This window comes from Mustela lutreola, chromosome 5, assembly GCF_030435805.1.
Source record: "Mustela lutreola isolate mMusLut2 chromosome 5, mMusLut2.pri, whole genome shotgun sequence".
In the NCBI taxonomy this organism is placed as follows: Eukaryota; Metazoa; Chordata; class Mammalia; order Carnivora; family Mustelidae; genus Mustela; species Mustela lutreola.
Genome location: NC_081294.1, coordinates 99,354,563 through 99,377,203, shown reverse-complemented (window position 1 = coordinate 99,377,203; position 22,641 = coordinate 99,354,563). Strand labels below are relative to the sequence as shown.

Here is a 22,641-nt window from a genome sequence, read left to right as displayed (position 1 = left end):
GAACATCAACCTGAAATTTATCCAAAGGCAGTGTCTACCCCTCTTTAAAAAACCTTTATGTGCAAAAATAAATATAATCAAAGGTACGTATACGATTTCCCAAAGCACCTGGGTCTGGAAATGGGGTCAAGTGTTAGATGCAGCCTTTGTACATATTCTCTTCCAGACTAAAACATCTCACATGACAAAATGTGGCAACACAAGAATTGTGACAGGCCAATCCCTATTACATTCCACACCAAGTCCTATTACCATGCTGAATACTGCTAAATAACTATACCATTTTAAGTTAGCCTCCCCACAGGTGACATGGCCCCAGCAAATGATAAAGTATCTTTTAATTTTCCTATTAGCTCCAACTTTCACTAAACCTTCAACCAACTTGACCCGATTCTTCTAGGCACTTCAGAGAGAACAGGTTCATCAGAGAAAATGTCTCTTACATTTTTTTTTTAAAGATTTTTATTTATTTATTTATTTGACAGACAGAGATCACAAGTAGGCAGAGAGACAGGCAGAGAGAGGAAGGGAAGCAGGCTCCCCGCTGAGCAGAGAGCCCGATGCGGGGCTCGATCCCAGGACCCTGAGATCATGACCCAAGCCGAAGGCAGAGACTTTAACCCACTGAGCCACCCAGGCGCCCCAATGTCTCTTATTCTAATGCTGCTTTGCAACTATCTTTCCTTATGCTTTAGAAAAGGAGCTGCTGCACACTATAGATGCTAGCTTTTTTCTAACAGGTCACAGATCCCCATCCTTTAAGAGAAGATCTTCCCTCTACAGACCATAATTCTCTGGAGGTGAAAGGGAGGATCTAAATAATGTATTATTTAATACAACTGGAAAGCTATATATATACTACTCACATACAAATGAATCCAGTAATATGAAACGTAGGTGGTACAGTTTGCCACTATCAGGACTGAGTACTGCCCGAACAAGTTATTTTGTTCTAATAATAATTTTATCTTGTTACTACATATTACCTCCTACTAACCTATCATCAACATACTCAGAATTTTCTAGTAAATTATAATTGCATAGGGATTGAAGGAGTCTTTTAAAATCTAAATGGTCTGATGGAACTAACTGTAACAATTATGTATTTTCTACTCAGAAATTTCACTTTTACCATAAATCGTAAGAGGATCACATCAGCTTTACCAGTAATGGGTGGAAAGCAAACACTTCTAATTCCAACTCCAACGACACAAGAATGTGCCACTTAGCCTACCACAGTTCTAGTAATCATTTAGCCTAACACGTATCTAGCGAACACAAAAAATTTACGTAAGTTATTCTTGTTAAAAGCTGTCTATTCCTTTAAGTAACTTTCCCCCCATAAACACCTTCAATCTCACATAAAGAGAACTTATAATTTTAAGATAATCGTGAGCTGTTTTTCATAGATCACTGCCAACAAATGTGTTTAACCAATTTAACATCATACATTTTGTTCTCATGATTTTTCTTGGGAGAAAAAGGAGCGCGCCTTAAGTCACCTGTATTACCTCAACTATGTTATGCATGTGAGGAAGCAGGCGATCCATTCGAACTTCAAGCAACATCACAAGTGCCCGGCATACATTTTTCCGTACCTCTGGTTCTTCATCAGCAGCCAAAGCAAAGAGGTTCTAGTGAATGAGAAACATTTTTTTCTAGTTAAGCATTCCTGTGTATTAGAAAGGTTTATACATAATAACAAGTCATCTCTAAGTTAGTAACATTTAGAGAAACCCTAAGAAGATATGGTACAAATAAACACTGTATTAACTGGCCTGCAATACTAGGTTATAAAACAATTAACTAAACATAAGATGGTAACTGCCAAAAAACATGACTTGGCAAATAATCTAAAGTCATTCTTTTGGAAAGACTGACTAATTGTGTTTTAAGGTAATTTTTAGTTTTTGAGAATAAAATTGTGTCATTAAGAACATGGGACACTCATCTAGCTCACCTAGAAGAAGATAATCTTTAAAATACAATTTATTTTAAAAAATTATACAATTTATTTTCCTTCAAAAGTACTGTGTGTCCAGAGATTATTTCTACCAATCCAGATTCTTAAGGTAGTAACAGGTACAAGTTCTTTAAAAGCATCGATAATGGGGAAATGGATGCTAAGTTTCCAACAACTTAACCCCAAACTGCTGTTGTTCACCAAGTCAACTACTGAATAAGCAGTAAAAGTTGCCATTAATCTTATGCTGTTCTTAACAAGTTTGTCACCAAGGTTAAGGGGGAAGAAAAGCGCCTGAATAAACGACAGACTGTTTCATTTAATCTACAAGACACTATTATTTGATTTTACAGATAAGGAAATATAGAAGTTATCTAACTTGCTAGGCAGGGGAGAATCTGAATATGGTTTTCATGGAATTTTATGTCCACACTCATTCACTGTATCAACAAGCCTCCACTAGAAGAAGAGGTTGTCTTTGGTAGAGGTTGCAAAGTGGACATGTGAGAAGACAGAATAAGTCTCATTCTTGAGTTTTTCTTTCTCTGTGCACGTGCACATGCACACACACACACACACTTATTTAAAAGTAGTAAAATGACCATTTAAAAAAAATACATAAAATCCAAAGTGTCCCACAATCTTCTCTCAAAAAAAACACCAAAAAAACAAAAACAAAAACAAAACAACACAAAAAAAAAATCTCCAAACTGAGGAACATAAAAGCTTATTACAAGGGGTAAGACAATGGAGAAATTCAAACACCAAATGTGACAGTATATGAAGTACTGTTGTGAAATTTTAAAAATTTCGACCTCTACAAGTCCTGTCCCTGCATCTGACGCTTTCACAACTCTGTAGTTCCTTTTTAAATCAGACATATTTAACATGTTTGATAGTCTTCATTAAATCGGATGATGTCTTAAGTAGAAATATCTAGCTTTGTCAAGATACATCTTAGGCATGTATTAATAACCAATACATTTTCATTCATTATTGTCACACTCAGCAAACATCCACCCCCAATGAAAACAATGATAATTAAAGAAACAAATGATCCACTTATTAATTAATTAATTTTTTAAAAAGATTTTGTTCATTTATTGGACAGAGACCACAAGTAGGCAGAAAGAAAGGCAGAGAGAGAGAGGAGGAAGCAGGCTCCCTGCCGAGCAGAGAGCCCGATGCGGGGCTCGATCCCAGCACCCTGGGATCATGACCCGAGACGTAGGCAGAGGCCCAACCCACTGAGCCACCCAGGCGCCCCTCCACTTACTAATTTAGCCAACACTTTTTGAGGGTCTACTATGTGTCAGGCACCTCCTATGGAGGTTTTACTCCTTTTGGATGGAGAACTGGCTGAATCTTACAGGATTATCAAGGAGCAACAAAGTGTTCACATGGTATTTAACACCACTGGGAAATACTTTAAAATGTTGAGAAACATGCTTGCTCCACTTGCTGAGTATGGTCCTGTGGAATTTTTGTTTTCAGAGAGAAATTTTATTTCTTTTATTCTGAATTACATTTCTGTATAAAATGTTGGGCTATTTATTCCTATTCCTTTTTTAAGCTGTGAAACACTAAGAGGAAATATTATTACAATTACTACTTCTAAGAATAATAATAGCTGTAGCTAACATGTAGACCAGCTTCTTTGTAGCAGGCACTGTTCCAATTTAGTTACAGCAAATGTCTTTATAACAATCCAACAAGGTAGATCTATTATTGCCCTCATTTTACAGATGTTGAAACTGAAAATATCAGTTAAATAATGTGGCCAAGGTTAGCAGCTGTGGACCTGAGCTTTGCTTGAACCCAGGCAGTCTTACTCCAGACTTTTAGTATTATCCACTGCCCTCTACCTCAAGGTAGACTGAAGGTAGAAAATTTATGTAACCCTAGCACCAAACACAGTGCCTCATTTATAGTATGACTCAGTAAATATCCACTGAAGACTCATGTTTTAGTTTCAACTTTTAAATGGCTAGAGGATCCTACTATTCATAGTCTACTGGTGAGAAATGCTCAGAAAGAAGCTTGTCAATTTAAGTGATGAGGAAAAATGATGAAAACATTCCCCTCTTCTTTCTTTTAATTGCCCAACAAAAATACTAGCAGGATGGCCCCTAAAATTTTTAAGCATAACCAGGGTGGGAGGGGAGTGGGTGGCGCATGCATGCGTGGGTGGCTCAGTTAAGTGTCCCACACCTGATTTTGGCTCGGGTCATCATCTCATGGGTATAAGATCAAGCCCCACACTGGGCTCTGCACTCAGTGGATAGTCTGCTAGAGATTCTTTCTCTCCCTCTCCCCAGCCCAGTGTTGCTCTCTAAAAATAAATACATACATCTTTAAAAAAAAAAAAAAAAAAAGCTGGAGAGGAAAAGACAGCTTTCATTTAATGAAAAGCAAAGTGAAATGCTTAAAGAACTTTAACTTGTTCACACCTGCTGTTATCAAGTGGTAGTAATTCTGAAAAACAATTCTATTGCTTTGAGTTCATGGCCAGAAAATGATGCTTGACCTTCTGCTTTTATCAAAAATGTAAAAGGGCCTTTAAATGCTTACAGAGATTCACGAGTCAAATTTTTCCCGACACCTCCAATTCTACAATGGAAACCAATGGAAAATGAAGCACCAACCTTTTATTAGTCTGTGCCTTCAGATTCTTAATAAAGAACAAGTTTAAGATTACTCAGACTCACCAATGTTTCATGTTTCAAATACAGCAAATGAACTGGGACACTCAATTTACATCTGGAATTTGAATAGTACATTCAAATAAAAAATTTCTAGCTAAGATATTAAGCACCTACAAACCATAATCAATGTTTGTACCGTAAGTTAAAAAAATCAGTTTAATAGAGAATTCTTTTATTTTTAGTTAACAAAAATCACAAAGTCTACACTGTATCCAATTTTAATACCATCAGAAAAAATTTAACATTTTCTAACTTTCCCAAAAGCAAAAGGGGGGGAGGGGAGACAAATCTTACCTCAATAAAAGAATCAATGTGCAACATCAGAGCTTGAGTCCTACTGATGATAAACTGATTGACACATGCAACAGCATGAGACCTAGAAACAAAACTTAAATTTTAACAATGCTCACTACAGATTTTTTCTATTTACAGAAGACTGACAAGAACTTAACTTTTCCTCCATAAATTATGATGTATGTATAGCCATAAACATGTTTGTACATACATATATATGTATATACAGATACACACCCTGAAAAGAATGAGTTAAATTTCTTTGAATATTTAACACAGAAAATGAATGATATATTAGGTGAAAAACACAGGTTCCAGAGTATTACATTAATACTTCTTTCAAAATGTTAAGTGTCAGAAAGGGTATGTCCACGTTTTTAATAGTAGATACCCCTGAAGGGTGGGACGGTGGATGGAGGCATACTGGAAAATTGTTTTATATACCTACAGATTTTAAAATCATGGCTATTTATTCCTTTTAAAACTAAAAATGATTAAAGTCTATAGGTTTTGTGTTCAGATGTAGCCAATTCAAGTCCACAACAATTCCTAATGGCACTACCTTTAAAAACACACCCCTAAGCCAATCACTTCTTCCTTAGTCCAAACTACCGAGATTACTCCAACAGGCTCCAACTGGTTTCCTGACATCCTTTACAGACTATACTACAACCTTTTACACATACATGAATAAAATCGTCACATTACACCCTTGTTCAGGTTGCTCCAAAACTACATCATCTAACTTTTCCTACAAAAGATCAAATGGTAAATATAAGTGGGACACAATCTTGTCAATTTAAGTGATAAGGAAAAATGATGACACCATTCCCGGACCCTTTCTTCTTTTAATTTTCCAACAAAAATACTACAAGGATGGCCTGCTACTACAAGCCCCCACAACCTTTTAGACACACATAAATAACATCACATTACACCCTTGTTCAGATTACTCCAAAAATACACAATCTACTTTCCTACAAAAGAATGGTAAATATTATAAGACCTCCATGGCAGCTTCATCCCCATCCCCCAAGCACAACCTTTTTTTTTTTTTTTTTAAAATGTCAGTGTTTGTTTGTTTTTAAGATTTTATTTATTTATTTGTCAGAGAGAGAGAGAGAGGAGCGAGAGTGAGCACAAGCAGACAGAGTGGTAGGCAGAGGGAGAGAGGGAGAAGCAGGCTCCCGGCTGAGCAAGGAGCCCGATGCGGGACTCGATCCCAGGACGCTGGGATCATGACCTGAGCCGAAGGCAGCCACTTAACCAGCTGAGCCACCCAGGCGTCCCCAAGCACAACCTTTTAAAATATAAAATCATTCTTAGCTCAGGTTATGGGCTGAATTTGGCCCCATGGGTCATAGGTTGCTGACTATTGGCCTAGGCCTAGACTTTCCATTATGCTGTGGTTACTCCTACTCTCCTAATTTCATTTCTACTGTGCTACAAAGTTTTCTTCTTTTGTCACTGTAAAAGGCTTATCCCTAACTCCAGGACCTTTATACTTGGTGTTACCTGTCTTATACGTCCTTCTCCTTGACCTTCCAAAGACTGGCTACTTTAACTTTTTTCAGGGTCTCTGCACAAACGTTAACCTTTATAGAAAACCTTCTATATACAATACCTATGAATCACTGTCTAATCCCTTATTCTATTATTTTCCACAGTATTCATCATGAAATTATTTGTCTGTTCTGTCTGCCTTTTCTGATAACCCAAGAGAAAAAGACAAAAGAAAAAGGTACTACAAACAGACAATAAACCTATGACAAGATGTTCAACATGATTAATGACAGAGAAGTAAACCATCAAATTCATAATGAAACACAATTTTATATCTGACTGGTGAAAATTAAAATACATCACAATACTAAATGCTGTGCACCCAGAGAATCTTGCGCTTTGTTAATAGAAGAGTATAAATTGATGCAACCACCCTGGAAAACTCTGGTGTTCTTTCCTTGTTACTTGTCTTTTGTCCCAGAAATTCCTCCCCAAAGGTTTTATGTCTTCCTAGAGAAACTCTTGCAAATACACAAACGGAGACAAGAAATAAATGTTTTCAGCAGTACTATCCACAACAGCAAATATGCGGAAGCCACCCAAAAGCTGCAAGGGGGGGAGTGGGGGCGGATAACATGAATAAATTGTTCAATCACCATGCCAAGTAGTATACAGTAGTCAAAACAAGTGAGCTACAATGACAAAATATGGATGAAACTTTAGTAATATAATATTAAATTTAAAAAGCCACCAAAGATTAAATTCATTAAATACTTTCTATGAAGTTAAAAAACAAAGACAAACACACAAAGACATGCATTTTACATATATATGCAATACATTTATTTTTTAGGGACGCCTGTGTGGCTCAGTTAAGCATCTTGCCTTCAGCTCAGGTCAGGATCCTAAGGCCCTGGGATCAAGTCCAGCATCGGGCTCCTTGCTCAGTGGGGAGCCTGCTTCTCCCTCTGCCTGCTGCTTTCCCCCTGCTTGTGCTCTCTCTGATAAATAAATAAAATCTTAAAAAAATATATATATATTTTTTAAAAATGCAAGGGAAGGAAAAAGTTGGGATGAGATGTGGGTTGTTGTCATCAAGATCTTAGCTTTTGTTCTAGGTGGTAGTGATTATTAAAAATACCTAATAAGTAACTAAAGACAAAATGGAAGTGGGCCATGATGAGAACATCATGACGCAAAAATCATAACCCATCTTTGTGTACCTCTGGTAGGGTTTAAAAAATAAAATGGTTCTAATTTTTCAATTGCTTAGTCATGTGATGGATAAAACTACATTCCTTTGCCTCATTCTATATTCTCAAAGTTCAACCGTTATTGAGATGGAAAAAACATTTTTATGAGTACATACAAAATACCAGTTAAGCTGTATAAACAAGATAATAAGTAATAATACAGAATAAAATCCTATAAAGGTGGAGTTCAGTGTACTGCTAAAACATACAGCAGATACATTTACCCAAGTATACATGAAAATGAAAAAAAAGTGTTTATGGGTATGGAGAACAGATTCTCAAATGGGTAATAAAGAACATTCACTGAACAAAAACATTTCTGTAGTAATGAACTCTACCGAGTTAAGTTTAAACAACTGACCAGCTACAAAAATGTATTAAATTACAAAAAACTTGTGAGTCCAGCAATAGTGAACAATTGCCAGGAATATGTTACTTGGATTTTTCTGTTATTCTTTTGGTTGCTAAGACCTGGTCACAAAAAAGTGAGTTTCTTTCTTAGAAGTAAAGTAGGCAAATTACCACACTTTCTTTCATCACCTTACTTTAAAGATTAATAGACAACTTCCTAGGGAACATGAACTCTATCTAGTTAATTATTTGGGGCATGTTACTACTTATTTGCATGGCACTACCATAAATGAGCATGTATCTCTCTGAGAACAACACTGCAGTAAGTACCATTTAAGATAAAAAATAACTAAAATTAAATCGAGGTAAAAGAAAAAGAACTAAATACAGAATTTAAGCGAGAGAAAGATGCCTGATTGCCCTCTGGTCATACTGTTCAAACCAAAATCCTTTGAATACAGCTTGGGATCTTGGGGGTAAGCTCCAAAGGACATCTAAATGAACAATCACAGCATATGCAGTAAAGTGCATGCTGTTGGATGGATATCCTTAAACAACCACATCTAGGAACCCTCGTAACTTCTACTTTTTTTTTTTTTTTTTTAAAGATTTTATTTATTTGTCAGAGAGAGCGAGCGAGAGCGAGCACAGGCAGACAGAGTGGAAGGCAGAGTCAGAGGGAGAAGCAGGCTCCCTGCGGAGCAAGGAGCCCGATGTGGGACTCGATCCCAGGACGCTGGGATCACGACCCGAGCCGAAGGCAGCTGCTTAACCAACTGAGCCACCCAGGCGTCCCGTAACTTCTACTTTAAATGGCAATATGTTTTTTGGTCATTCTACATAAAAAAACACGAAGCACTGACAATTAGAAACAACAAAAAACAAAGCAACTACCAATCAGAAGAGCAATGACTTCCACAGTATCAATAAACGAAAGACAAGTTAGATTAAAACACATTAATTGGAAACGAGGGGGAAAAAAAGTGCAGCAGTTTGTGGGAACTTCTGGTGTAGTTACAGACAAGAGTCTTACACACTTAAACAGTGTGAAAGCACCTTGATAATTATAGCTTGACAGGATAACAGATGATAAGTCAGTCAAAGGTTAACTTAATATTTAAATATAATCGTGCAACAACTATATGCTAGGCACCGTTTGAGAAACTAGGGATATATACAGGACAATAGAGCACATTAGGGATATATACAGGACAAGAGAGCAGCCCAAGGTTAACTTCTGCCCAACTAGGCCTACTGATTGCCGAGTGTTCTAAAAAATCCTTCCACCTTCACGCTCCAAATGTTTTTAATTAGATGTAAAACTCTTAATCTATAATTACTAAATAATCCAGATGTTATATTGGAGGGTGAGTTAATTTAATACTGGCTACACAAGTACCTGATTTTTGGACTACTGTGCTTGAAGAACTGTAAAAATTTGGGGATCATGATGTTGAGAGGACGGTCCAACACATCACTATCTAAAATCTCAGCAGAATCTTCACAGATCTTCTGAAGGGCGCCAAATGCTCCCTGTGAAAGACATTTATATCATTAGAACTAAAAATGAAGGCATTTTAAAAGCAAACTGAAGAATACTGATGAATGTGTATGAATTAATGTTCTCAGTCCCCATCAAATACTGCCTCATAAAATCCATAAATTTAGTCATCAATTTTAAGACAGAAATCACTATACCACTAAGTTATCTAAAATCTCAGTTCAAATATAATGGAGTATTTTATGTTAGCATTGAATGACTTACAATTAGAGGATATTCTGGTTGGCAGAAACTAGAGTAAAAAAGCTAATTTCTCCCGAAATATTCTGGTGAATTTTAGAAGTTAACATCATTTAAAAATTACTTAATATGTAAACCATTCACTGGGTAATGGTGACAAAATCAGTTAAAAGGACAGAAAATTCGGGGCGCCTGGGTGGCTCAGTGGGTTGGGCCGCTGCCTTCGGCTCAGGTCATGATCTCGGGGTCCTGGGATCGAGTCCCGCATCGGGCTCTCTGCTCAGCGGGGAGCCTGCTTCCCTCTCTCTCTCTCTCTCTGCCTGCCTCTCCATCTACTTGTGATTTCTCTCTGTCAAATAAATAAATAAAAAATCTTAAAAAAAAAAAAAAAAAAAAAAAAAAAAGACAGAAAATTCGAATTAGCAACTATTTCCCTATAACCATTTTTAAACTAAAGGGGCCAACCTAGAGCTCCTATACACAATATGCAACCTACTAATTACCTCAAACATCTAATTTACTGCTTATAATTCCACCAGGAAGAGAAACCTGGTGCTTATTTTCATGGTACAGTTAACTGAAGAATACTTTCTTTTTAAAATGTGACTTATGGGGGCGCCTGGGTGGCTCAGTGGGTTAAGCCGCTGCCTTCGGCTCAGGTCATGATCTCAGGGTCCTGGGATCGAGTCCCGCATCGGGCTCTCTGCTCCACAGGGAGCCTGCTTCCCTCTCTTTCTCTCTGCCTGCCTCTCCATCTACTTGTGATTTCTCTCTGTCAAATAGATAAATAAAATCTTAAAAAAAAAAAAAATGTGACTTATGTAGAAGCTCCATAATTTCATGATTACTGCAGTTTTAAGTTTTTATTCTTGGTGGTAAGTGATTGTTTTTAAAAATTCTCATCTCCTTTATGTTACTATCACTATACCAAAGCACAATTTAAATTTTAATCAACTCTTACTCGATGGTTGAACATTATTATTTTAGTTTCTCTGTAATCTTAGTGTATTTCTTTTTTTTTTTTTTTTTTTTTTAATTTGACACAGAGAGATCACAAGTAAGGAGAGAGGCAGGCAGAGAGAGAGGGGGGAAGCAGGCTCTCTACTGAGCAAAGAGCCCGATATGGGGCTTGATCCCAGGACCCTGAGATCATGACCTGAGCTGAAGGCAGAGGCTTAACCCTCTGAGCCACCCAGGTGCTCCATCTTAGTGTATTACTTAATGGAAAATGTATATATGAGAAAGTAAAGTTTTTTTTTCCTGGGGGGGGGGAGGGTGGGGAGAAGTGGAACTTTAGAGACCCCTTTGCTTACTCCCTCTCTTTCCAGTCCCTCCTTTCCTTCTTTCAGATCTGGCAACAAACTGCCAAATCAAAAGACCACTTGAAATTTTTTGTTAGGTTATTTCTTTAGAAGAAGCAAAATACCCAAAATGGTTTCCATTCAAAACAGATTTTAACACAAACTAGAGTCCTGGTAATGAAAGAGATATTTAAAAGTACTCATAAATAGTGAGAAATCCATAGACTTCCTTTCCCATACGCAAAGGTTGCTACTTATCAGTGGCAAATAGGAGATTATAATCTTTACATGATTAAAGCTAGATTACATATACTTCAGCCATGTCATAAAGTAAGAGGCACAGAAACAATTTAGAGAAGGCTGAAAGTGATCAAGGTTGGTAAATTTAAGCCTATCTTCAAAAAATAGCACATTAATGGATTGACTGATTATACGTCCTTATAGCAATTATAGTAAAGAGGCTTCATAACTTAATAACTTAACAGTCATTATAGTCATAACTTAATAACTTAACAGTCATTATAGAAAACAATAAGATAAATGGTCACTAATGTAAAATAAGAGGGTAACTTGAAGCTTTCAAGTTTTTGATGTTGTATGTTTCAGAGCAAGTATTTTTTCCAAAGGTTGCAAATACACAACATGACAAGAAAAATAGAGAAGAAAATCTAAGAAGCATGTTTCTTTACCTCACAAGTGTTGTAATCTTCAGAATCCAACAGGCTACAGAGTTTTGGTAGGAGGTCAGGCCAATTCTGCAATTCTCCCTTGGAGGCTATGGTTGTAATCAAAATACCTTGAAAGGAAACACATACCATTAGGGAATCTGACTGCATTATGTCAGATACTGCCACACAAATGCACGCATGCACACACGCTCATTTAAATGGCCCACATCAGCCCAGAACCTCTTTTCACCCCAACACATCTGTAGAAAAACCACAGCATAAATTAGAGGTTTCTAATCTTGTTTTCCAACACTTCATTTACCTTCTTTTGTACTTTTAACAATTATCTATACAAAAAAACTATACGCCTCGCTCTTTTCCAACAATAACAAGAACAGTTCCACTCATTATAGGTGACCCCTGAACAATGTGGCCGGGTTAGGGGTACTACCCTCCAGTCGAAAATCAACACGTAACTTCGGACTCCTCAAAACTTAACAGCCGACTGTTAACTGAAAGCCTCAATGATAACATAGCTGGTTAACAAATTTTGTATACATGTATTTTATATGGTTTTTACAATAAAGTAAGCTAGAGAAATGTTATTAAAAATCACAATACAAATACATTTATTGTATCTACAGAAAAACCAATTCCACATGTAAGTGGACCCACGCAGTTCAAACCTGCACTGTTCTAAGGGTCAAACGTGTTCCTCCTTTATAGAAATTGCACACAAAATAGTAGAAAGAAAATATACCAAAACATTAGCAGTGCTTATCACTGGGTGATGAGTATCTGAATCTAGTAGTTTTTAACAAAAATGCATAAAGGGAAAATCAGCTCTCTAAGCTAGGACTGATCACAGCCAAGGACCAAGGTAGGGAAAATGAAAGTAGATGAACCATCAATGGCTAACAATCCTGTGTGCAACAACCCTTCTGGTGTGGAAAGACCCACACAGTCCTCCACCAGTTCCCACTTACAGGATCAAGGATGAATCACTGGCATCATCCTTGTTTTTCTCTGCCTTAGCAAATTTAACATGAGTAAGATAATATACTTCATTTGATGATTATAGACCTTTTAGTACCATAATTAAGATTTGTATAAACTCTGACAGTAGGCAAATTACTTGCACTCTAAACTTCAAAATACTAATTTGTAAAAGTGAGAAAAAAGAAAAAGTGTTCTCTTGCTATTTTGAGAACTCACAGTGAGACAACGCAAACAAAATGCCTGCCCGGCATACAGTAAATAATCAATTACTAAACAGTGCATTCTTCTTGTTTCTGTGTATAAATTGTCTTTGAATTTCCCACAGTTAGTTTTGAGAAGATTGCTCCCAGTGGCACTAAAAAGCCCAACGTTGTTAGCCAATATGTACTCTGCACTAAAAACAGACAAAAAAAACCCCCAACCCCCCCCATAAATTATATGGTAAGAGTCAATGGATTGGTAGCATTTTTAAGACAAAACCCTTAAAAGAGTCTTCTAGCAAGATCAAAAAGCATCAAGGCCAAGGGCAGAGCTGCTCCTTCTTGCCAATTTTTCTTTCTGAAAGTTAAAATTTTTAAGAATAAAGTGTAAAAGCACACTCTGGATCTGCCTAAAGAAAGCTAAGCATGTCTTAAAAAAACAAACAAACCAACCAGTAACAAAAATTAAATGCCAAGCTACAACTTGGCACTAACAGACTGCTGACATGCATTACCTTCTGCTAGAAGAACATTAGAGAATGTTGATAGACCAACAAATTCAAATTTAACTGGCCCATATAGTTTCATCTACTCCCCCAAAAATCTTTTCCCCATATTATATAAACACACATAAAGGATAGTCACCAAAATAATAAAATTACAAACCAACCACATATTCTTTAACAGGAGAAACAATTTTGGCATATACTCACCATTCTTTTTTACTACTGTTAAAAGGAGGGCAGAACATTAGGAAGGTATAAGAGAGTCCATCAGAATAAACCAGGAATTCCCTTTTCTCAAATCACAAATGCCCTCCATCCATCCCATTTAAAATCAGTGTTAATAATGGCAATATTTAAGACTTGCATATTTTGGGAGAAGTCACAGAGCCTTTGTTTTTTAAGTAAAAGATGTATTGAGTACTTTTCAAACCCACCACGAGACAAAAAATACAAAAGTAAAGAACATTCAGTGAAAATGATTTAATCATTATGGACGTTCTTAACTGACTTCCATTCAACCAACCTGCCAGATTAACGGAAGCTTTCCAGATCTTTGTGAAATGCAGCTGCTTTAAGTCCCATGGCATACTGAATGCTGCCCTTTAGTAGGCCACTCTTTTAAGTCCTCCTGCCTATTTCTGCGTCCAGGAATGCTATCCACCAACTATCACCGACAGTCAGTTATGTTTACTCCCAAACCTATTTATACCAGCTATTATAATTAAACATTTTAATTTAGTATTACATAAACTGACAGTTCTTTGAATTAAGTTGAAAACTCTGAAAAGACTCAAAAATTGCTGTAATCAAATACAGACAAGGCAATTATTAAAAACAAGGATAGAAAATAGCAAAACCTAATGTCCTATTCTTAAGTTGTTTTACGGAACTTTCTTTCCACGTAAAGAAAGTGCAATGAAATTATATCCCATGTTTATTATACACAGAAGTCAGATAGTAAGGAACTAAAAAAAAAAGGCCATAGTCCTAAATTAGTATTTGTTTATGTCCCACTTGATGAACTTTGATTAAGCAACTACCAGTGACTCTGATCTCACTAATTAGGGGCTTTTACTATAATAATGCATTTGAAAGCATTTCCAAAGCATTTGAAAGTGGCAATGAAAACCCCCCTCTCTCCTCACAATTCAACATGAAATGGATGACAAAAGTTCCTATGAGAATAGTCTACCATCTCAAAAAACAATCCAGTTACAAACCAGACAAGCAAAACTATGTAACAATGTAACTTACCTACAGTGGCTCTAATCAAAGGAGAGGAGTCACCAATATTGTTTAAACATTCACTCTTAATAAAGTCTGTCACACCATTTGGGAAGTTCTGAAAATGCGCTTTCACGTTATTCTTTAAAATGAGACCACTCAATGATCTTGTGGGTTCATCTGTAATAAAACAGCATTATTGACTTTTAAAGTAGTTTTCATTTCAAAATATGGAAGAACAGTAACTTTTAAAATACTTATATTCAAAAATTGATTGCAACATTCCAGTAATTTTGCTATAACCAGGAAAAAGGAAAAAAAAAGTATCATAAATGATTATCAGAATAGATTAGCTCCATGCTTTATAGTTCAGAGTTTCTCAACCTTGGCATTATTGACATCTTGGGTCAGATAATTCTTTGCTGGGTGTTGTCCTGTGCATCCTATGTTTAGCAGTATTACTGGCCAGAGATGCCAGTATCACCTTCCCAAGGTATAACAACAAAAATGTTTCTAGATAATGTCTGGATTGTTGGAGAAGTGGAATGGATTGCAATGGGGGGTGGGGAAGAGGGCAATCTGCACCTGGTTGAGAACCACTGACTTGGTTTTAAGAGTTAATTTAGTTTATATATGGCCACTGTACTCAAGCTTTATTGGACCTGATACAAACATCAAATTACAGATCTGAAAGTATTAGTGACTACAAATATTCTATTAAAAAATTAAGTGGACAAAGAATACATGGGATCACCTTCACACACAAATAACTGATGTTCATTTATATCATGTTTTTCACTTGACTCTGAGCTAAAAAAAAAAAGGGGGGGTAGAACAGTTTTAAAATTTTCAGAAGTTAAAAATAGAATTTACATAAGAAAGTTTAGTCCATAGATACGTGTCAACAAATTTTTAAGAAGAAATTTAATACAGAATGTAACTGATACTTTACCAATAGGCATCACCACCAGTATTAGTAATAGTTAATATTTTTTGAAGCTTATTAGGTACTAACACTGCTAAGAGCATTTCAAACAGTGTGCTTTTAATCCTGACAACCTCATGAGAAAGGAGTTATTATCCCCAATGCATAAATGAAGAAACTGAGGGCTTTGCCAAAGTCATACAAGGCTATTAAGTGGGGAAGCCAAAATATGAATCTCAGGAGCCTGGCTCAAGCCTAGACTTCAATGAATGCTGTAATATCACCCTCCTTAAAAGACTGGAAGACATGAAGAGCTGGTGTGGGGAACAGAATATGCTATTACAGCACTACTGTTTTACAAACGCTATTTAAAAAATTGAATACTGAGCTTGTTCTAGTTTGCAGTATGCTCCCATAGTCTGACCAGCACGGATATATTCCAGGGTGATGTACACCGGACGGGCAAAAGGATAGCAAAGTTTCTCTGCCCATAAACCCCATTCAGGTCATCACAGCAATACACTCTGAAACCTTTTATGTCACCATTTAAAAACTTCTTTCTGGTTTCAATTACAACCCATTCCAATGAATAACGTAAAAACAAAACAGAAACAGTTCTAAATTCTCTTGCAAGTTTAAAACTGCCATAAAATAAATGAATAGCCAGATTTTAACTTCTTCAAGCAATAATTCTTTTGTCTAAATTAGTCCTTAGTAATTCAGTCATATAATTTTATCTTAAACGGCATGTATTTGTTTATAAGAAAGTCATTACTGTTTTTTACAATAAATGCTGTAAGATGAAGAGTTTTGGTAAGTCACAATACAAAGCAGAAATGGTTTAAAATTAAAAAGTATTTTATATTAAAATATTTACTTAAAAAAAAAATAAAATAAAATATTTACTTAAGGTAAAACATGTCCTGTCCTAAATCCAAAGAGCCACCAATCAACCATTTATTAAAAAAAAAAAAAAAAAGTCAAGGCTTTACTTTGTTGGCCCTCAATTTGCTGTTAGATAAGCTTATCTGTTAAGTCTCTTCCAGACCTAAAATTTTACTCCATAGTTCAGTGTAAACAAATTCACAAGAGGATGGTAGACAGATTACTAAGTAAGCATTTCCATTTAAAGATGTTATTTATGTTCCTTCACTAATAGGATGACCCCAATGCCAGTTTTGTTTAAAATAAAAAACCAGACATAGTAAACTTGCATTCTAAATAAGACGCAAGAATATTATGTTACACAGATGTTAAGCTCCTCTGTCCTTTGAGAAATGGTGACTAATGAAATGAAGGTAGTCACCCATACTCTCTTGCTTTTTGAATTCTGTGGTTCTTTTTAAAAATACTTATTCTTACATTCCCAAAACTTCAAGAAAGAGCATAAGATTCTAACAATCTCTAATATTTGGAATTTAGGGTATGCACACAACATGACAGAGTAGATGGCTTGGTGAAGATAAGTTTAAAAATTTTCAAGTACAACAATTTTAGAAAAATTCATTTACTAAATACTAAACTTCTTAAAAAAAAGAGTAACATTAATTTGATTATTAATTATTGTGTAGGAAAAATAAAATTTCTATATTAAGAAATAAGTATTAAGTAAATTTAAAAAACTAAGAGTATTAATTGCTGAATTTAGATATATGCTGAAGGAATTTCTAGTTTCTTAAAACCTAGATTTAGGAAAAGTTTTAGTTTCCACTACATCCCTCAATCACAAATTAAAATCGCTCAAGTTAACCAGAATATTTAAATTAATTAAAAACAAATCACTGTACTCTATAAATTATCAAAATCTTAATAAACATAAGATCAATGAGGGGTGCCTCAGTGGCTCACTCAGTCGAGTGGCCAACACTTGATTTAGGCTTAGGTCATCATCTCCAGGTCCTGGAATTAAGCCTGGGTGGTCAGCAGGAAGGAAGTATGCCTAAGGATCCTCCCCGGCCCTCTCCCTTAGCCCCTCCTTCCACTCATGCCAGTGGCTCTATGTAAAATAAACGAGTAGGGCGCCTGGGTGGCTCAGTGGGTTGAGCCGCTGCCTTCAGCTCAGGTCATGATCTCGGGGTCCTGGGATCGAGTCCCGCATCGGGCTCTCTGCCTGCCTCTCTGTCTACTTGTGATCTCCCTGTGTCAAATAAATAAAATCTTTTAAAAAAAAAAAAATCAGTGAGATTTTACCACACATTAAGGCCGTTAACTGCCTAGAGCTTTGGAGATGAACCCTTACAAACAGCTTGGTAGTCTAACACAGGCATTATATAGCTGAGAAAAGCCAGACAGGTGAAGCAGTGTCACTAAGACTTGCTTCCCAACTCCAAGTGCCCTTGGTTCTTTTTTCCTTTTTAACTAATTGCTCTGTGGCTTCTGAAACACTAATCACTGAACAGCGTATGATGTTTACATTTAGAGGCCAGTTACTCCATAGTATTTGAGTGCCTTCTGTGAATCTGACGTTTCAGGAAGGGAATCTTCAATAATCAAATAACTATATGAAGAACACCTCTCACTAAAGTGTAAGTTCCATGAGAGCAGAGATTCGTATTTTGCTTACTTCTATTGCCCCTGAGCCTGGAAATGAAGTGGTGCTCAACAATATTTGTGAAAGGAATAAAATCTACTGGGACACATGACCTGTACTATAAACAATCAAATAACCACATCATTTAAAAAATAAAACTAGTTTAAAAATAAATAAATAAAACTAATTTTCAGGCTTTGAAGTGGCATATAAATAATTTAAGACTATTGCAGAAGAACAGTTAATGAAAAAATTTCATTACACTGTTCAGTGTACTGTTAGAAGTTAAAAAAAAAAAAAAAAAAAAAACCACCACAAAAGTTTATGAAAAGAATGATCCCTATTATAGTTAAATTTTAAAGTGTATATAGCCATAGAAGACTGTAGAATTCATTAATCAAGAGTAGTAATAATTCTCTCTGGGTGACACGACTAATTTAATTTACATTTTGGTTATATGAACTTTCTATTTTTTTTCTGTACCCACATAAACTTAGTTAATTAGTATTCAATCTGTGTATTAAATCAACCTTTATGACATTTATGAATAAGAATTCAAGCAAAACACCAAAGCAGACTTTGAAACACTCTTTTCAGTCACAAAACATGAGGGAATTTATTATAAAACACCCAATTAACAACCTAATGCTTATTAAGCATCTAAATACTTAGACTCAAGTCTCTACTCATTCCACATATGTAAAGTAGTGGTTACTACAAAATGCAGAATCTTTAAATTAAACTAACTCTCAGCCTATTTTAATAGGTCTTTAAGACTTTTCCAAGTAGTTTTATCAATATAATCCTTACTTACCTTCAGATTTTAATTTTGTAAGAACAAAAATCAGGTAGTTGTTAAAATCTGGATATTGATTGAGTTGTTCCAGTTTCTAGAACAAACAGTAGTTAAGGAAACTTCTCAATGTAATCTAAGGAAAAATTAAGCATTTTATATCTAAAATCAAGAATCCCTTTCATGGTATTTTCAATCCAGCATTTTTTTTTCTCAAGAAGAATAAAGTTATCTTATTAAAACCATCAACCTCACCATGAGATTTCTTAGGTGCTTTATGACTGAAATATTAAACTTACTATTTTATATCAATTATATTCATTACAACACAAGCCAACTTCCACCTTCAGAATGTTCAAAATAGCAAAGAAACTTTCAAAACAGAATTCTGGATTTATCTGAACTTTAAATACTTAATTAGAAGGGTATTTAGATACAAAAATAATGAAAAAAATGGAAAGCATTCCAAAGAAATAAAATCATTTAGAGAAATTAACTTTATAAAAGTGCTTTTACTAGACTCGTTTTTCCAGAGTTAAAAAACAGACTATAAAATGCCACTCATACACAAGTCTACATATCAAGTCTTACTACATAAAGTCAGTATAAAATTACTGAATTGCAATATTTCTCAAACTGTTCCCCCTCCCCAAGACTTACCATTTCTGGTGACTTACATTTGCAGGTATGTCATTCTGTTGGCAGTCAACAGTAACATAATGTTCTATTATATCTTTCTTCACGCCCCTTTAACCTCTAATACCCTTCTTAATAATACTCCTAATTGTCTTTTATTAGACAAATATTCAAATGTTTTCACTGAGATCTAATTTTTTATTTAATCCCATGGTACAAACTCTAGGTACACTGTATTAGCTATTTATTTCATACTAAAATACCCTCAACAGTTAGTGGTCAGAATTAACTAGCAAAAGATGTTCTCTAGAAAATTTCCAAAGTCTACTTTCCTTGACAAAGAAAAACCTAGTGGTTTCTTTCTTTAGTGAAGGGCCAATATTAACAAGCTGATGTGCTAACTTTTCAAAAATACTTCCTGGTAAAATTTACTTTCTTACAACTTGGGCCATCTATCCATATTACTAATAGTCTTGCAAAAGGTGCTCAAGCCTATACAGAAACAATAATAAAACAAATGCTTTCCTACGGACACACAAAAGAACAAAGTCATTCATCATTACACACTCTGAAAATATAAAGCAATGTGTACTTTTAAATATGGTTCACGTATTGAAATTTAATTTGTTCTTTATGCAGCAGGCATATCATGCTCCAGGCACACAGAATAAACTGTAAAATTGATTGTCAGCCCAAGCACAGTACCGGGCATATAAAAGGTATTTAATAAATATGTACCAAAATAGAAAATAATGATATACAGTGCTATAGAAGAAATTACAAGGTGGTTAAGGGCTTGGCTAACTTAAGAAATAACTGTGTCATACAATTACCTGTAATTCATTAAATATCTTGTCATTCCTACAGCCATGACAACAGAAATTAAGACTGGGCTCCAGCAAGGTTTCAGATACAAGGTCCAACACACTCCAAAGCTACTACTCTTAACCTCAGCACTAGCACCACATTATCCTCTCCGGTTTTAAACGAGCAGGGTATTATTAATTAAGAAGTCATGTACTTCCTCACCTATTTAAAGTTTTAACTTAAGAGTAGCAATGCAGTACTTCGACTTCAACTTACTTACCAGAGTTTGTCGGAACTGTACATAATTTCACCTTAACAGCGTATTATATTCAAATAAGCCCGAACTGCACTAAAGAGCTTACTTATCAAATTTTATAGTTCTGTTCACTACCAATAAAAATCAAATTGTTTCTGCAACAACAGCAGACTTTTAAGTTGTTTTTTTTTTTAAAGAATTCTTTAGCCTCAAAGTAACAGGTATAAAAAGCTTATTTGTGACTGAATCTGTCTCCTTTATCGTATCCAAAAAGAGCTTTTATTTGTCCACCGTTCAGGGCACCAGAGAGAGTACACACAGCACAGATTTTGCTGCTTCTTTTAACCTTTCTGGGCTCTAAAACCGTAGCAATTATGACTGCAACCCCAACAAACTCGGTAAAAACGGAGTAACTGAGCAGTCAGCCTTTGAGCCAAAAAGCCTATTTCCCTCAGGAGCCAAGAAACTTGCAACAGGTGTGAGCAAGAGCAGCCCCAGGGTGAGACCTGAGACCCCCTACTTGTAGGTCCTCCAACCCTTTGAGAGCAGGGGCCTCGAAGGAACCCCAAACCAATGCGGCGGCAGTTTAAACCCCGCGCCAGCTCCACCCCATTTCTGGCCCGACGCTCGGCCGGCGAGTCCCGTCTCGCACACAGCGCCCTCCACCCAGACTCTCGCTCGGACAGCCGCCCCTCGGCCCAAGGCGCATTGTGTGGGGTCGGAGGTCCGCGCCGCACTCGGGGCACCCGCCCGCGCCTCTCCCCACCCCGTGGGCAGGTCATCGGTGGGCGGGCGGGAACGTGGCGGGCCGGCGGGCGCACATGTCGCGATCGCGGGCGGCGGCCGAGCGCCCCCGCCTCCCGCGGGCCGGAAGCAGGCGGCAGCGGCAGCACCCCGGACCCGGGCTCGAGGGCCGCGTGCGCGAGGCGCCGGGCAAGAGCTGCGGCGGCGGGCGGGCCTCTCCCCGCGGGCGGGCGGAGGGCGGAGGGATCCGGGGAGCGGGAGGAGGGGGAGGGGCGGCGGGAGCCACCCGGCCGCCGGGAGCTGGCCCCGCGCGGGGCGAGCTGCGCGGGCGGCGGCAAGGCCTCGGAAAGGATACTTGTTGCACGGTTCTCTGGATGGTGGTGTCTGGGGACTGGGACTCCTTCAGCAGCTGCAGGATTTGCTGAAGCCCTTGCTCGTCAGGTTTCCACTCATACTCCATCTTGGTTTGCTGCAAATAAAGCCAGACACAGGAAGAGACGGAGCAAATGTTACTCCCCGTGCACAGGCCCGAGGGCTTCCCGCGCCGAGCAACCCCCCTTTCCCCTCCAGAACGACCCCTTTGCTCCCCAGACGCCTCGGACCTGCTTGGGGTGCCCCGAAAGAAGTCTCGGACGGAGAAACCCGGGGGGTACTGATCCTAGCAGCTCGGCCGCCAACGTCTGCTGCTGCTGCCGCCGCGGCCGCCGAGCGCAAGGAGCCGACCAGACTGAGTCACCGCGAATTTGCAATCTGGCCCCTAGATCCGCTCACGGGAGCCCCCTGGGTCCTAGTGCCACGCAGTTTTCCCCAACCCAACCCAAATGGAGTTCTGTCCAGATTATTACTGATTTAACGACTCATCAGAAGTTGAGTTCTTATCCAAACCCCTGCAAAACACCTGAAGAGATCTGATTTTGGGTATTAGTCATTTTAAGTTAACACGGTGAAAAATGAAGAATAACTGGAATAGGGAAAAGAGCCTGATAATTCCCGACAACTCAACAACACTTAGGAAAAAAGTTTACATTTCAATTTGACATACATAGCACTAATATTTGGTCTAAAATGTTAAAAATGTAACCACAATCCACACTTCGATAAACACTAAATGTTGCATTGACATTTGCAGAACATGACTGAAAAAACTGCATTCTTCATCTCAAGTGAAATAAATTCCATCTGAAAGACCCACATTTCACAACTAAGGACTTTGGGGCAAAGGAAAAACAAAAATAATGTAAT

General features: G+C 37.2%; 1 protein-coding gene across 2 annotated transcripts in view; it reads right to left on the bottom strand.

Moving 5' to 3' along the window:
- Nucleotides 1–22,641, bottom strand: part of TNPO1 (transportin 1) — a 94,750-nt gene that overhangs the window by 32,628 nt on the left and 39,481 nt on the right. Inside the window, exons 1-8 of one of the 2 annotated variants that reach the window (XM_059175210.1) lie at nt 22,002–22,149; nt 21,755–21,868; nt 18,978–19,053; nt 14,739–14,888; nt 11,801–11,907; nt 9,469–9,602; nt 4,963–5,044; nt 1,512–1,634 (exon numbers count right to left, since the gene is read on the bottom strand). In XM_059175210.1, coding sequence (XP_059031193.1) covers nt 1,512–1,634; nt 4,963–5,044; nt 9,469–9,602; nt 11,801–11,907; nt 14,739–14,888; nt 18,978–19,053; nt 21,755–21,859 — 777 coding nt within the window. In that variant the 5' untranslated portion in view covers nt 21,860–21,868; nt 22,002–22,149. Of the gene's footprint in view, nt 1–1,511; nt 1,635–4,962; nt 5,045–9,468; nt 9,603–11,800; nt 11,908–14,738; nt 14,889–18,977; nt 19,054–21,754; nt 21,869–22,001; nt 22,150–22,641 lie in introns of those variants that run through there. The other variant, XM_059175209.1, reaches the window with a different exon arrangement.